The sequence below is a fragment of the Vespula vulgaris genome, chromosome 2 (assembly GCF_905475345.1).
Source record: "Vespula vulgaris chromosome 2, iyVesVulg1.1, whole genome shotgun sequence".
Taxonomy (NCBI): domain Eukaryota; kingdom Metazoa; phylum Arthropoda; class Insecta; order Hymenoptera; family Vespidae; genus Vespula; species Vespula vulgaris.
In genome coordinates, this window is record NC_066587.1 from 5,301,414 (window position 1) to 5,313,748 (window position 12,335).

At 26.0% G+C, this 12,335-nt stretch overlaps 3 protein-coding genes across 6 annotated transcripts; 2 read left to right on the top strand and 1 right to left on the bottom strand.

The window, feature by feature from the left end:
- The first annotated feature begins 206 nt into the window (after positions 1-206).
- On the top strand, positions 207-5,251 carry LOC127061645 (putative RNA polymerase II subunit B1 CTD phosphatase Rpap2). Of its 3 annotated transcripts, XR_007780917.1 has the most exons (7): positions 207-861; positions 956-1,064; positions 1,142-1,287; positions 1,373-1,591; positions 1,655-1,788; positions 1,878-2,876; positions 2,992-3,105. XR_007780917.1 is itself a non-coding variant. In XM_050988810.1 (6 exons), the coding sequence occupies exons 1-6, from the start codon at positions 2,803-2,805 to the stop codon at positions 5,172-5,174; spliced, it is 1,950 nt and encodes a 649-aa protein (XP_050844767.1). In that variant the 5' UTR covers positions 2,051-2,802; the 3' UTR covers positions 5,175-5,251. The 3 variants fall into 3 exon arrangements, 2 of the variants coding, with proteins under 2 accessions (XP_050844767.1, XP_050844768.1); XM_050988810.1 differs by lacking the exons at positions 207-861; positions 956-1,064; positions 1,142-1,287; positions 1,373-1,591; positions 1,655-1,788 and adding exons at positions 3,169-4,428; positions 4,490-4,647; positions 4,733-4,915; positions 5,015-5,251 and having other exon boundaries at positions 2,051-2,876; positions 2,988-3,102; XM_050988811.1 differs by lacking the exons at positions 207-861; positions 956-1,064; positions 1,142-1,287; positions 1,373-1,591; positions 1,655-1,788 and adding exons at positions 3,169-4,428; positions 4,490-4,647; positions 4,733-4,915; positions 5,015-5,251 and having other exon boundaries at positions 2,051-2,876; positions 2,992-3,102.
- Positions 5,252-5,261: 10 nt separating this feature from the next.
- On the bottom strand, positions 5,262-8,282 carry LOC127061646 (negative elongation factor B). Of its 2 annotated transcripts, XM_050988814.1 has the most exons (9): positions 8,046-8,282; positions 7,798-7,938; positions 7,242-7,721; positions 7,002-7,169; positions 6,805-6,930; positions 6,450-6,719; positions 6,062-6,346; positions 5,796-5,996; positions 5,262-5,730 (listed from the first exon to the last, which is right to left on the bottom strand). In XM_050988814.1, the coding sequence occupies exons 2-9, from the start codon at positions 7,924-7,926 to the stop codon at positions 5,569-5,571; spliced, it is 1,821 nt and encodes a 606-aa protein (XP_050844771.1). In that variant the 5' UTR covers positions 7,927-7,938; positions 8,046-8,282; the 3' UTR covers positions 5,262-5,568. The 2 variants fall into 2 exon arrangements, with proteins under 2 accessions (XP_050844771.1, XP_050844770.1); XM_050988813.1 differs by lacking the exon at positions 8,046-8,282 and having other exon boundaries at positions 7,798-8,025.
- A 694-nt stretch (positions 8,283-8,976) lies between these two features.
- On the top strand, positions 8,977-12,317 carry LOC127061649 (terpene synthase). The gene is made up of 7 exons (XM_050988823.1): positions 8,977-9,610; positions 9,868-10,022; positions 10,232-10,376; positions 10,471-10,591; positions 10,729-10,868; positions 10,958-11,060; positions 11,153-12,317. The coding sequence occupies exons 1-7, from the start codon at positions 9,551-9,553 to the stop codon at positions 11,356-11,358; spliced, it is 930 nt and encodes a 309-aa protein (XP_050844780.1). The 5' UTR covers positions 8,977-9,550; the 3' UTR covers positions 11,359-12,317.
- The last annotated feature ends 18 nt before the right edge of the window (positions 12,318-12,335 follow it).

Genomic DNA, 12,335 nt, shown 5'->3' on the forward strand with positions numbered 1-12,335 from the left:
CAAACTTCTTCTTTGATGTATCGAAGAAGATAAAGAATTGTTTTGAATCATAAATCTATGGCTATTTGAAAATGATTTCTCTTCCCAACATTATTACGATAAATTGTGTTTTTGATACTTTCTTGTTGATTTCCTGAAATATTCTTTGCAATAATTAATTATCGTTACTTTTTGTGTTAATTTTCCTGTAAATAAATAATAACTTCTGTTTTACCGATAAAAAAAAATCATTATGTTAAAATTAAAACATTTAATAAGTGTAATTAGAGAATTGTAACTTATAAAACTAAAGAAAATTTATAAATTTTACACAAGTTAATTCGATTTGTCTAAAATTTTATGTATTCAACTTTTATTATTTTCACGTGATATTCTATTTTATCGACACTTTAGTAAATCAAAGCACTGAGATCAAAGTTGCTTAGTTGTATTAATCTGTCTATTGTAAAAAAAATCCACGCATCTAAGTTTAGTAAATTACTACACGTCGCTTTTATGCACACGATACCTTAATATCAATATATGTATATATACATAACATTATTATTTATAATAATTTAGAATTTTAGGTTAAGTTACTATATAACTTAACCTAACTTGTATTATTAGAATTCATCACAATTATGAATTCAGTATATAACGCACGTAGTAGAAATATTTATTATGGATCGTTTTAGTATCACGTCTAATATAAATATCATATAAATATCAGTATTATATAAAACTAGGAAACATGTCTGAAACAGATGAAATTACTCCAAGAATAGAGTTTAAAAAGAAAATACGTAAATGCATAAGAAAACGCCAAACATCAACAGATGACGATGATGAATCTAATGAAAATCAAGAAAGTTCTGTCAGGTTTGTGATAAACATCAATATTATATATTGTTTCAACAATGTGCAAGTGATATTTTTAAAAATGTATAAGAGTAATAGAATATACTTATTTTAGGGAAAAAGTAGAAGAAACTAAAATTATTCAAAAGTTACGGGAAAGACCAAGTGGTGTAAATATCGTTGGATTAGCACTAGGAGAAAAAGTAGTACCTGATATAATGACAGTAAGCTTTAGAATTATATATTAATTTTATTTGAATTATAGTAAATATCATCCCATAAGATTTTTATTATTTATTAGTCAGATCCTTTTAATGTCAAAACTGGAGGAATGGTGAATATGTCTGCTTTGAAAAATACAAAACTCAAACAAAATGATGCATATGAAACTGGTATTGGTACACAATTTAATGCTGAAACTAATAAAAGAGATGAGGATGAAGAAATGTATGAATTTTATATAAATTTTATTCTTTGTAAATGTTGAATAGTAATTTTATAAATGTTTATGTCTAATAAATATATTTGTTAGGGTAAAATATATAGAAGAGCAATTATCAAAACGTAAAAGTAAAAATAAAGATGAAACAGACTCAAATACAAGTAATGATAAAGGATCATATTGCTCACCTGAAGAAGCTGCATTACAAGCTGTACCAGAACACCTTAGACAAAGTTCAGCTCATCGTAGTGAAGAAATGCTTTCAAATCAAATGCTTTCTGGAATACCAGAAGTAGACCTTGGGATAGAGTAAGTCATTATTCTATGATTCTATCATTTACTAATTTTGATTTAATTTATTTCATATTATAGAGCAAAAATTCGCAACATCGAAGCTACAGAAGAGGCAAAATTGAAATTGCTTTGGGATAGGCATAGAAAAAAAGATGGTCCATCACAATTTGTACCAACTAATATGGCTGTAAATTTTGTACAACATAATAGATGTAAGTTCCCATATATGCAAATAACATATATAAATAGTAAAGTTGATTTAAAAAAATAATACATATACTCTCTTCCTTACTATTTTTAGTTAATATTGAAGAATCAGATTTCCAGAAGTCAAGACAAGATAATGATGAGGATAGAAAAAAAGTTATAACTCCTAAAGAAGATTTTAAAGGAAAAAGAAAAGATAATGGTGAAAAAGCTACAGATGATTATCATTATGAGAGGTTTAAAAAGCAATTTAGAAGATTTTAAATATAATTTTTAAATGTAATATGTATGATTTTTCTAATATCTATAATTATTTTCTGTAGAAAAATATGTATTGAGTTATACCTACAAACTGTATATTACTTTTAATTGTATCTACATGTCTTCAAATTGATTTCATATTACAATTACGTTAAGATATATTATCAAACAAGTTTTTTTTTTGTATTTTGGCGAGTAAGAAATCGAACCTCTCTCTTTCAAAACAACAAAGATAAAAACAATACTTCCGAGAATATAATATATATAGGAGTACAGTAAACTAATATTTAAACAATAATACATTCTCTTCGATATCACATAGGACGAAATGAGCGTTAAATATAAAATTAAATTAAATTAATACTTAAATAGAATTAAAATTTGAATGCACGATCTTATGTCTTGATTTATTTATTAGATCTGGATAGGGTGTTCTTGTTTATATATTCGTTTGTAGTTCTTGTTTTGTCCGTACCTATCGCTGAAGTCGCATCGTTACGAGCGAAAGGTGATGGACATTCTTGAAATAAAAACATAACAAATGCACAAGTCCTCGAAAGCCATCGAATTGTAGTGACGGAAAAATCATATTTTATCTGACGTAAACATTTTAAACACGTTTCTGTTATAAGGTTAGAAGAAGAAAATTGACATTAGTTTTCATGCTGTCAGTGATTGAAAAAATTTGAGGAAGTTGGTAATCGAATATTTAACTTTTGTATTTTACTGTGCGATATTTCAAATATTTTTCATTTATTATGAACGATTCTACATCAAATTCATATACTAAAAAACAATCAGCTGAAAGAATGAAAACTAGAAAAAAGATGAGGTTAGTATGTTAATTACATTTTCTTAGAAATAATTTTTGTTTAAATATTTTCGTTAAAAAATGATCTAATTTTTAAATTGTATTTATAATAAAATACTTTATTTGTTTAAGTAAGGCGCAAATACAATTAGCAATTATTAAAAAGAAACAATGCGATGCTAGAGCTTTAAAGATTGTTGAACAACTATTAGAGCCCGTTGTTGAAACACATTGGCTTCTTCAAAATGTATGTATTTATATTAACTTAATTCATTTAATATTTTGTTTTAAATATTCTTGCATATTTTTATAGTTACAACATATCAATAAAAGTCATATGGAAGATGTAATCGAAGAAAGAGCAATAGTAAAATTATGTGGTTATGTTCTATGTAAAAATCCTATAACAGTAATAATTACTCAACAATTTCATATATCTACAAAAAGGAACAAAGTTTATGATGTTACACGTAGAAAAAATTTTTGTAGTTCATATTGTTATGGAGCATGTAATTATCTTCTTGAGCAAATGCTGACTAGTCCACTTTGGTTAAGAGAACAAGAGGAGATACCAGTTTTCCATTTATTATCTTCAAATCTTCAGACAAAAAAAGATATGCTTGGAGATGAAGTATATGTAAATGATATAGATATTCTATCAGAAAATGATAAAGAATATATAGAACCTACTGAAAAATTTGAAGAAGCAAAAAGTCAGATATTAAACAAAGTAACAAATGCTTGCAATAAATTACCAGATAGCAATGATAAAGTATCAAATATTATATCAAATGAACATATGGTTTTTGAAAATACGTCTTCAGAATATTTCATACCTAAAAGTGTACAAACAGAGGATTCCAAAGTGCATAATAATTTGAAAAGTTATCAAGATATAATGGCAGATAAAAATGTACCTAATTTACCTATAAATATTAAGTGTTCTAGTGAAAATAATGAAGATTTTCATGAACAGATTGAAATTGTTCAAAAATGCTATGAAGTACCTGTTTTGGAAAAAAATTCTAAGACACTGTTAAATTGTGAAAAACATGAAGAAATAATAGCAAATAAGTCTAATATACAAATAGTTGAAAAGGAGTGCAAAGAAGATAAGAAAATTAATGAATTTATAATAATCAGTCAAAATATCTTGGATAAAAAAGAATATCCTATTGAAGATAAAAAAGATAAATATGAAAATGTACAAGAAATGAACAATAATAAAATAAGAAGAAATGCATCCACAAAAAATATAAGGAAAAAGAAAATATCTGAAGACCCTGAACAATCTTCTACCAAATTTTATACATTAATTATGCGGGTTGAGAAGAGTGTTAAAGAATGGATTACAGAAGATACTATTTCTTTTTTACAAGGAGATTCTGATATAAGATTGCAATTAATGGAAAATTTTATTCAACATGAAAGATATGTACAATTATGTAAAAAGTTAAATAAGTTACAACTACAAGATGAGAAAGAAGATCGTATAGATTTATCTAGTAATACATTAAAACCATTACCTCATTTTTCTATATTACGAGAAGAAGCAGATAAAATTGAATTAAAGGTATATCATATTTTCAAAATAATCGAATATGTGTATAAGTTAAATGTATGTTAATACACAGGTGAACGCGTTTTACGAAGGGCGTATGGTAATAGATCAACCTAAGAAAGTTGTAGAAAATAGTGAAACATGTACATCATATCCCATATTACCTTTAATAGATGCACATGCACCCAAGGCATTACGTCGTAAAATCTTTTTGGACAAACTTCATAAAATGTAATTTTTATTTTATTTAGATTTTTCACTTAATTAATACTTTTAATCGATCGTAACTTTTGAACTTTATTTTTTTTTATTACAGATTACCAGATTTGTTGCATATGTTAGCTGGTAGTACTCAATGTTATACATTAATAGAGTACATACATGATAATAGTAATAGTACGTTAATAAAAGGTTTAGTGAATACTTTTTCATTGTCTGCTTCAAATATAGTTTTTAAAACTGCTGAATGGACTCTTGTAGGACTGATAATTATTAAAATGTAAGCATTTTCGGCTAATAATAGATTTTGTAGATTTGAAGAATTAATCCATGCATGTTAATACCACATATATAATTTAAATTTTGAAAATATTTTCAGGTTAAGCATAATGGATCCACAATTGAAAATCTTATTAGCAACAAAACAAGCATCAATGTATATATCAATGGTACTAATGTCATATAAATTAGATTCATATTATTTAGATAGGTTTCTAATTGAATTAACAAATAATCCAAAAATATTTGAAATTAAATAAACTTGAAGTTGACATGATATGAATACAAGATTAGGGATAATTAAGATCCATTGATTAAAAATGAAATATTAAAGCTACACATATACGTCTTATGTGTCTTATTTTATTTTTTAATAAATATTATATTTACTATTTATACAATATATTGTCATCATTTCATTAGAAATGTAAGTAATTCAATATTTCATGTATAAAAGACAATAAATCTAATTTTCATAAAAAAATGTTGGATAAGTAAAATATTCCTATATGAATCATTTATGTATGTATATAAATTCTTATAATTAATTCGAATTCACATAGAGATATATTATTATTTATCCAACATTTTTCTATGAAAATTAGATTCATTATTATTATATATATATAAAACTTATTTTATAAACTTTACAATTTATAGCGAATTTGATAACGCAGTAGGAACACCCGTCATTGGTGAAGGGGGACAATCTAATCCTAAACTATCAATTTGTGTTGATGGTAATGGATCTTGCGTGGATCGATTACCCACTTTATCTCTTAAAGCTTCATAAAGGATATGTACAGCCTCATTATGCTAAAAATAATCAAAATATTAGCAAAATAATATAAAACATAATTAAAAGTTATTGAGAATACTACCTGACTAGTTGGTTGTAAGGCTTTTAGTAATGAATGTAATCGCGTGGGTGGCAATTTTGGATGAATATACCAAAGCAATTTCAATAAATGGCGCGTTACATTATCTCTGCTTAAGCCTGCCAGAAAGAATTCATCAAATATTACAGTACAAAAGGACTCATTAGAAAACTCATCTGCCATGTTTAATATTAATAATGAAACCTGGAAAGAAATAATACAATCTTTTACATAGTTTCTTTTACAAATAGAATGATTTGTTTACATACTAGAGTATGTAGAAAAGGATCTTCAAAAGCACGTTGTGCTTGACAATTTGGTAATGTTGCTAATACTCTCATTAAACCTCTAGCATCTCCTCTTCCTCTTCCTATACCACCACCACCTCCTATATGTAATGCATAGTACATAGATAAAACTGCAGCAACACCAGATAATTGTGCATATGCTTGACATGCATCAGGAGGTGGGCCAGAATGTTCTATAATAGCAATTGCACTTTCCCTTTCATCAGGTGGTAGTTTACAATTTAATTGTCTAATTTGATCATCTACCTACATAATAATAAGAATAAAAATTATATGGAAAGCAAAATTAATATATATACAAAATTAAAAGAAATTTTATACCGATTAATGTATTTATAATGATATTTACCATAAGAGACATTAATGCTGGTAGAAATTTTGTAACAACTTGACTATCAAGTTTTGGTTCTTTGAAATCTTGTGAGTCAATCATTTGCCAGGCAGATAGACCCAGAGCAAGCATTCTTAATAATAGTACAAGAACAGCATTTTCTCTTGGTAATGCTTCACCATTAATTAAGTGAAGAGCTATCTTAATTGCACTACTAGCAAGGAAATTTACTGCATATGGATCGCACAATGTCATGCTTAGATCTCCTAATACTTGCTCTTGTCCTCTCTATAGAAAATGAAAAATGACTTTTCTTTCGTTTATATTTGTATTATATTGACATTGTTATAAGTTATTATAATGTTTAACATACCTTGATGCTATCTAAAAAGCCTTGCAATTCACGAGATCTTTTCACATCCACATTTTTTTCCCTAATACATGCATCTAAACACCAGGTAAATTTATGGCAAGGATCAACTGAGATAATATCTTGAACCTAAATAACATATTAATTTTCAATTTAAGACTACATTTAAATTGATTTTATTAAAAATTTTATTATCTTACCTCCAAATCATGCAAAGCCATTAATAACTCTGCTCTAAGAGTACAGTAATGTATGTTCTTTGTACGTAAAAATAAAGTACGCAAAAATTGCAATACCATATCATATAACTTTACACTATGTCCAATCATATGAGCTAATTTTTGTACAACTTCTCCTTGTCTTCGTACCTATAAATACAAAGTATTAATTTTTTTTATATCACAAAGTAGTTATATTTATATAATTACTGTGCAAATTACTTTAGGAGATGGTGTGAAGAAAAGACTATTTAAGTTTCGATGATCAAACAGAATTTGTTCTTTTTCTATAATATATCGACTAAATAGTGGTGATACTTCATCTCCAAACAAACTTTGATTATCTTTCCAAATCTGACGTTTTACTTCTGTATCAGCGTCATTATATAATTCCTTTTCTCTAACTAATACACGTAAATATTTGTCTTCTATATGTGGTGTATTTCTTAAAATGCACATTACAACAGGCCTTAATGCTGCTACTCTTACGGCAGGAAAACTTTTAGAAAGCAATTCCTTTAATCTTCTATCACCTGAAGTTCCTTTATCGGCTCTTTCTGCACCTATTTCATTTATTCGTTTTACCAACTTTTCCCTTAATTCTTCTAATACAGAAGCATGAAAATCTAATCGTCTGACTCCATGTAAATCGAGTAAAGGTAGCATAGGACGTAAAGAAGGTAAAAGAATACCATTTTCCAACTGTATCAAAAAAGTAAATATATATATCGATGAAATTAGAAGTAAGCTGTATAAAATTGTTTTCAATTCAAAGTACCTGAAATTCTTCAATAGCTTTTAAAGGATCCGTACAACTTGTTAAAGCATCTCTTAAGTAAACTTGCCCAGGTATACCAAGATCCTCCAATCCATTTCCAGTTTCACCGTTACTTTTTGCAGAATTCATTTTTTTCTAATACTATAAACCATATAATTCCATTAATAATATAAATTTAAAATATCTAATTGTATATTACAAACAAAACGTTTCGTATGGAAAATGTCTCTAGAATCGTAAATATTTACCAACTTAGTAATATTGATTAATATAATATTTCGATAGCATATCGATAAATATTAACTGTGTATTTGAATATATCGATTATATGAATGTTTCACTTTCGATATATTCAATTGCAAATTTTATAATGTAAAGTAAAATAAATTATTTTATAATTTATTATATCATACAAAATATAAATAAAGAATGTTTAATACGTAATTAAATAAAATAGACTCAAACGGCTAATGATGTAGGACGCTCATATACAAATGTTATACTTCGCGATATAGTCAATAGGTAACGCATTTGTCGCCAGAAGCATAGAAACATTTTTTGTTTTGTTTAGTAAAAGACAATTTTGCGGGACTCTCAAGTTTCTCTTTTAATCCTAACGTTGGTTATTATTGCTAGAGAGCTAATCCATATACTTTCCTTAACAGTAACAGTAATCGTAACGTAAGAGCTGCGACATACACGATATTCGTTTATTAAGGTATAGGTTATATTTGAGAAATATTTTCTAAATTTTAAGAGTAAATTTATTAATTGTAGTGGAATCAATTTTTCATTATATTATTTTTGGCTGAGCACAAATATATGCATTACATATTTTATTAACAAAGAAATAAATTAATTAATTGAAATATTAAATTTTGTGATTCTTCAGAATCGGTATAATACATTTTATCGTGCGAATGATTCATTTTACGGTTTTATTTATATAATAAGTATAATAATATAATCTTTGATTTATGCAGTTGGTTTACGAATGCTCCATTTATCGCGCCATATTTGACGTCTGACTTTCTTGCAATCTGATTGGCTATCTGTAAGAACAGTAACAGTAGAATTCCAACATGTTGAATGTTTCAAATGTTACTATTATTATATTATAAATCGAGCAACGCGATTGATCGAAACCTTATTTCTACCATAGAAAATGTACGTAGTCAGCCTACAGCGCGATGAACAAAAGACAAAGGCGATTGTAATAAAGTTTTTATTAGATCGAAATTAGTTAGTGGTGTATCGAAATTGGACTCCTGTGGACATTGTTCACCGAGTACCTACCTATACGGAGATAAAATATTGACTTTTCGCAAGTCAACTAAAGACAAATAATTATATTACAAACCAAACACTGCTAATCTAAATAACATAATACGTTCTTTCAACCTATAGATGGCGTTAGTAGCGATTATATCGTTTATTGTCAATTCTGACTAACCCCCTCTTTTGAAGAAAGTATATAAGATAGTGACGGGAATCGTGGAGATGATATTTAGATTTAGAGACAGTCAGCGGTAGTACGATGATCTCGTCTCCCTGGTTGATTAGTTGTAAGCAGTTGTAAGTAGCAGCATCCAGCAAGCGGACAATAACCGTTAAAGTATTAATTTGAAATTTTTGTGAAAGATTATTTGTAACTTTAAGATTATTAATACTAAGTCAAAATTTTATTTTTAATATTTGCTATAAAAAAGGAACAAATTTTTTTGATTTATTTGAGTAAGATAATAAATAAATTATGGAAATAGACAATAGTAATACACCTTATTCAAAAAACGGTAATCGTGAACAAGATAAGGTTAGTATCCTTTTATATTTAATATATCAAAATACTCATAAATAACTTATTACAATTATCCGTTTTTAATTATTATGTAAAAATAGAAGGCAAATGCTTATTATCTTTTTGCCTTTAGATTGAACTTTTCATAAGTATAAGTAATGATAATTATGATATACAATATTTATAATTAATTATCTTACCTTACATGTGTGTGTATATGTGTAATCTTATTCTGAAAATTAGCATATTTAATGATATATTTCTTTCTATAGATATTGCTTCAACCATTTAATTATATTGTTCAAATTCCTGGGAAACAAGTAAGAACTAAATTAACAAATGCCTTTAATTATTGGTTGAAAATACCAGATAATAAACTTCAGGCTGTTGGGACTATAATACAAATGCTACATAATTCAAGTCTCCTGTTAGTTGAACAAAATTTTATCTTTTTACAGTATTATATATATTTTGTTTTTACTTAATTTAAATAATCCTATATATAAAAATTATATTTTGATTAATTGATAAAATATTTATATCTTTAAAAATAAATTGATATAAATTTATAGAAAAGAATATTCGTAATTATTGGATATTTAATAATGATATATTATTTTATATTCCTTATTATAGGCTTGATGATATTCAAGATAATTCTATTTTAAGAAGAGGCATTCCAGTAGCACATTCCATTTATGGGGTGCCAAGTACCATAAATGCTGCAAATTATGTTTTATTTATTTCCTTAGAGAAGGTACTTTCCTTAAATCATCCTGAGGTTAGTAATAATGTAAATAATACTGTAATGTGTTTTTGTGTTAATCCTTTATAATACTATTAATACTATTAATAGCTATCAAATATTTCATTAGGCAACACAGGTATATACAGAACAAATTTTAGAGCTTCACAGAGGTCAAGGCATGGAAATATATTGGAGAGATAATTATATTTGTCCTTCTGAACTAGAATATAAACATGTGACTGTTAAGAGTAAGGCAGTTTAAAATTGTTTGAAATAATAGAACATAGAAATTAAATTCGTTTTGTATTTATACAGTAATCATAAAAAAATGTATATATATATACATTAATTAATATTTTTCAATGTAAATTTAAATGCATAATAGAAACTGGTGGACTCTTCAATTTGGCTGTGAGATTAATGCAACTATTTTCTACTTGCAAGGAGGATTTTTCAAAACTAGCAGGAATTATAGGTCTTTACTTTCAAATACGAGATGACTACTGTAATTTATGTAATCAAGAAGTAAGTTAATAATTTATTTTGTTAACAGTAATAATTTTTATGAATATAAGTATTTTAAGATATTAATTTAAATAATTTAACTTTTACAGTATACAGAAAATAAAACTTATTGTGAAGATTTATCTGAAGGTAAATTCAGTTTTCCTATTATTCATGCAATAAAAAGTCATCCTGGAGATAGTCAAATCATGAGTATCCTTTGATTATTTTGGCGATTATATATAAATTAATAATTTGAACGGTTTTTTAAAAAGAGTATTATTTCTTAACGTTTTGTAATACAGATATTTTAAGGCAACGAACTAAGAATATTGAAGTAAAACGTTATTGTGTAAATTTATTAGAAAAATTTGGATCATTTGCTTATACAAGACAAGTTCTTGAATCACTTGATAAAAAAGCTAGAGATGAAATAGACCGCCTTGGAGGAAATCCATTATTGATAAAACTTTTAGATGAAATTATAAATTGGAAGTCTCCAGAAACTTGACTAAAAGTTTAATTCACAAAACATTCTATTATCTGCTTATTTTATTTAAGAATGTATATATATGATATAATACTTAATATTTTTTGTGTATCTGTTCTATAGAATTATTATAATTTTAACTACAGTTTTTATATAAATATTGGAAATATTAAATGTTTATAAAAAATACAGCATAAATAGAAAATGATTTAATTTTGGTTTTTATGTGTCATAAATGTTGAAAGCCATTTAAAGTTTTTTATAAAATTATTATTCATTAAAATGAATAATAATCATGTTACAGTATATATAAAAGTGATACATATATTATATAACAGTATTGAGAAAATTAATAATCTTTTTGGTACGTAAAAGATTAATATTAATTATTTATATATTAAAAATATGGGGTGGTGGTTAAATGGTATGTGTTATATAAATTAGCAATTCTTCTAAATGGAATTAAATGATATTTTTAATTTACATTTATTGGTTACTTATATTTTATCGTAAAACAAGTATAAATAACATTGTAAAATGTTTTCAATATTGATTGATTTTAAATATTTGTATGCATTTTACACATGTATAAAATACTATTAGTTACAACAGTTCCAGTATTATTTTATTATTGTGCCTTTAATAAGTTTATAACCAATTATGTATTTCCAAGTTTTATTATCAATCTTGGTATTTATACTAAAATTTAATAATATATTGTATAATACATAACATTGAGCAATCAGCACCGATATTCATAATTGTTTGTACATTATGTGATTATACATTGCATGTTTGTATACATAATGGGCTATAATATAGTTTAACATTGTGTAAAAAAGCACGCTTAAGTATTTGCTTCTATATCAACTAACAAAAATATTTGTTACTCGATATTTAAGCTTTGTCATTTGAATGACATAATTTGTACAATTTCTTGTTAACGAACGGAAATATATTTTCGTTAATTTGACTTATAATCCACATGTCGCGTTAAA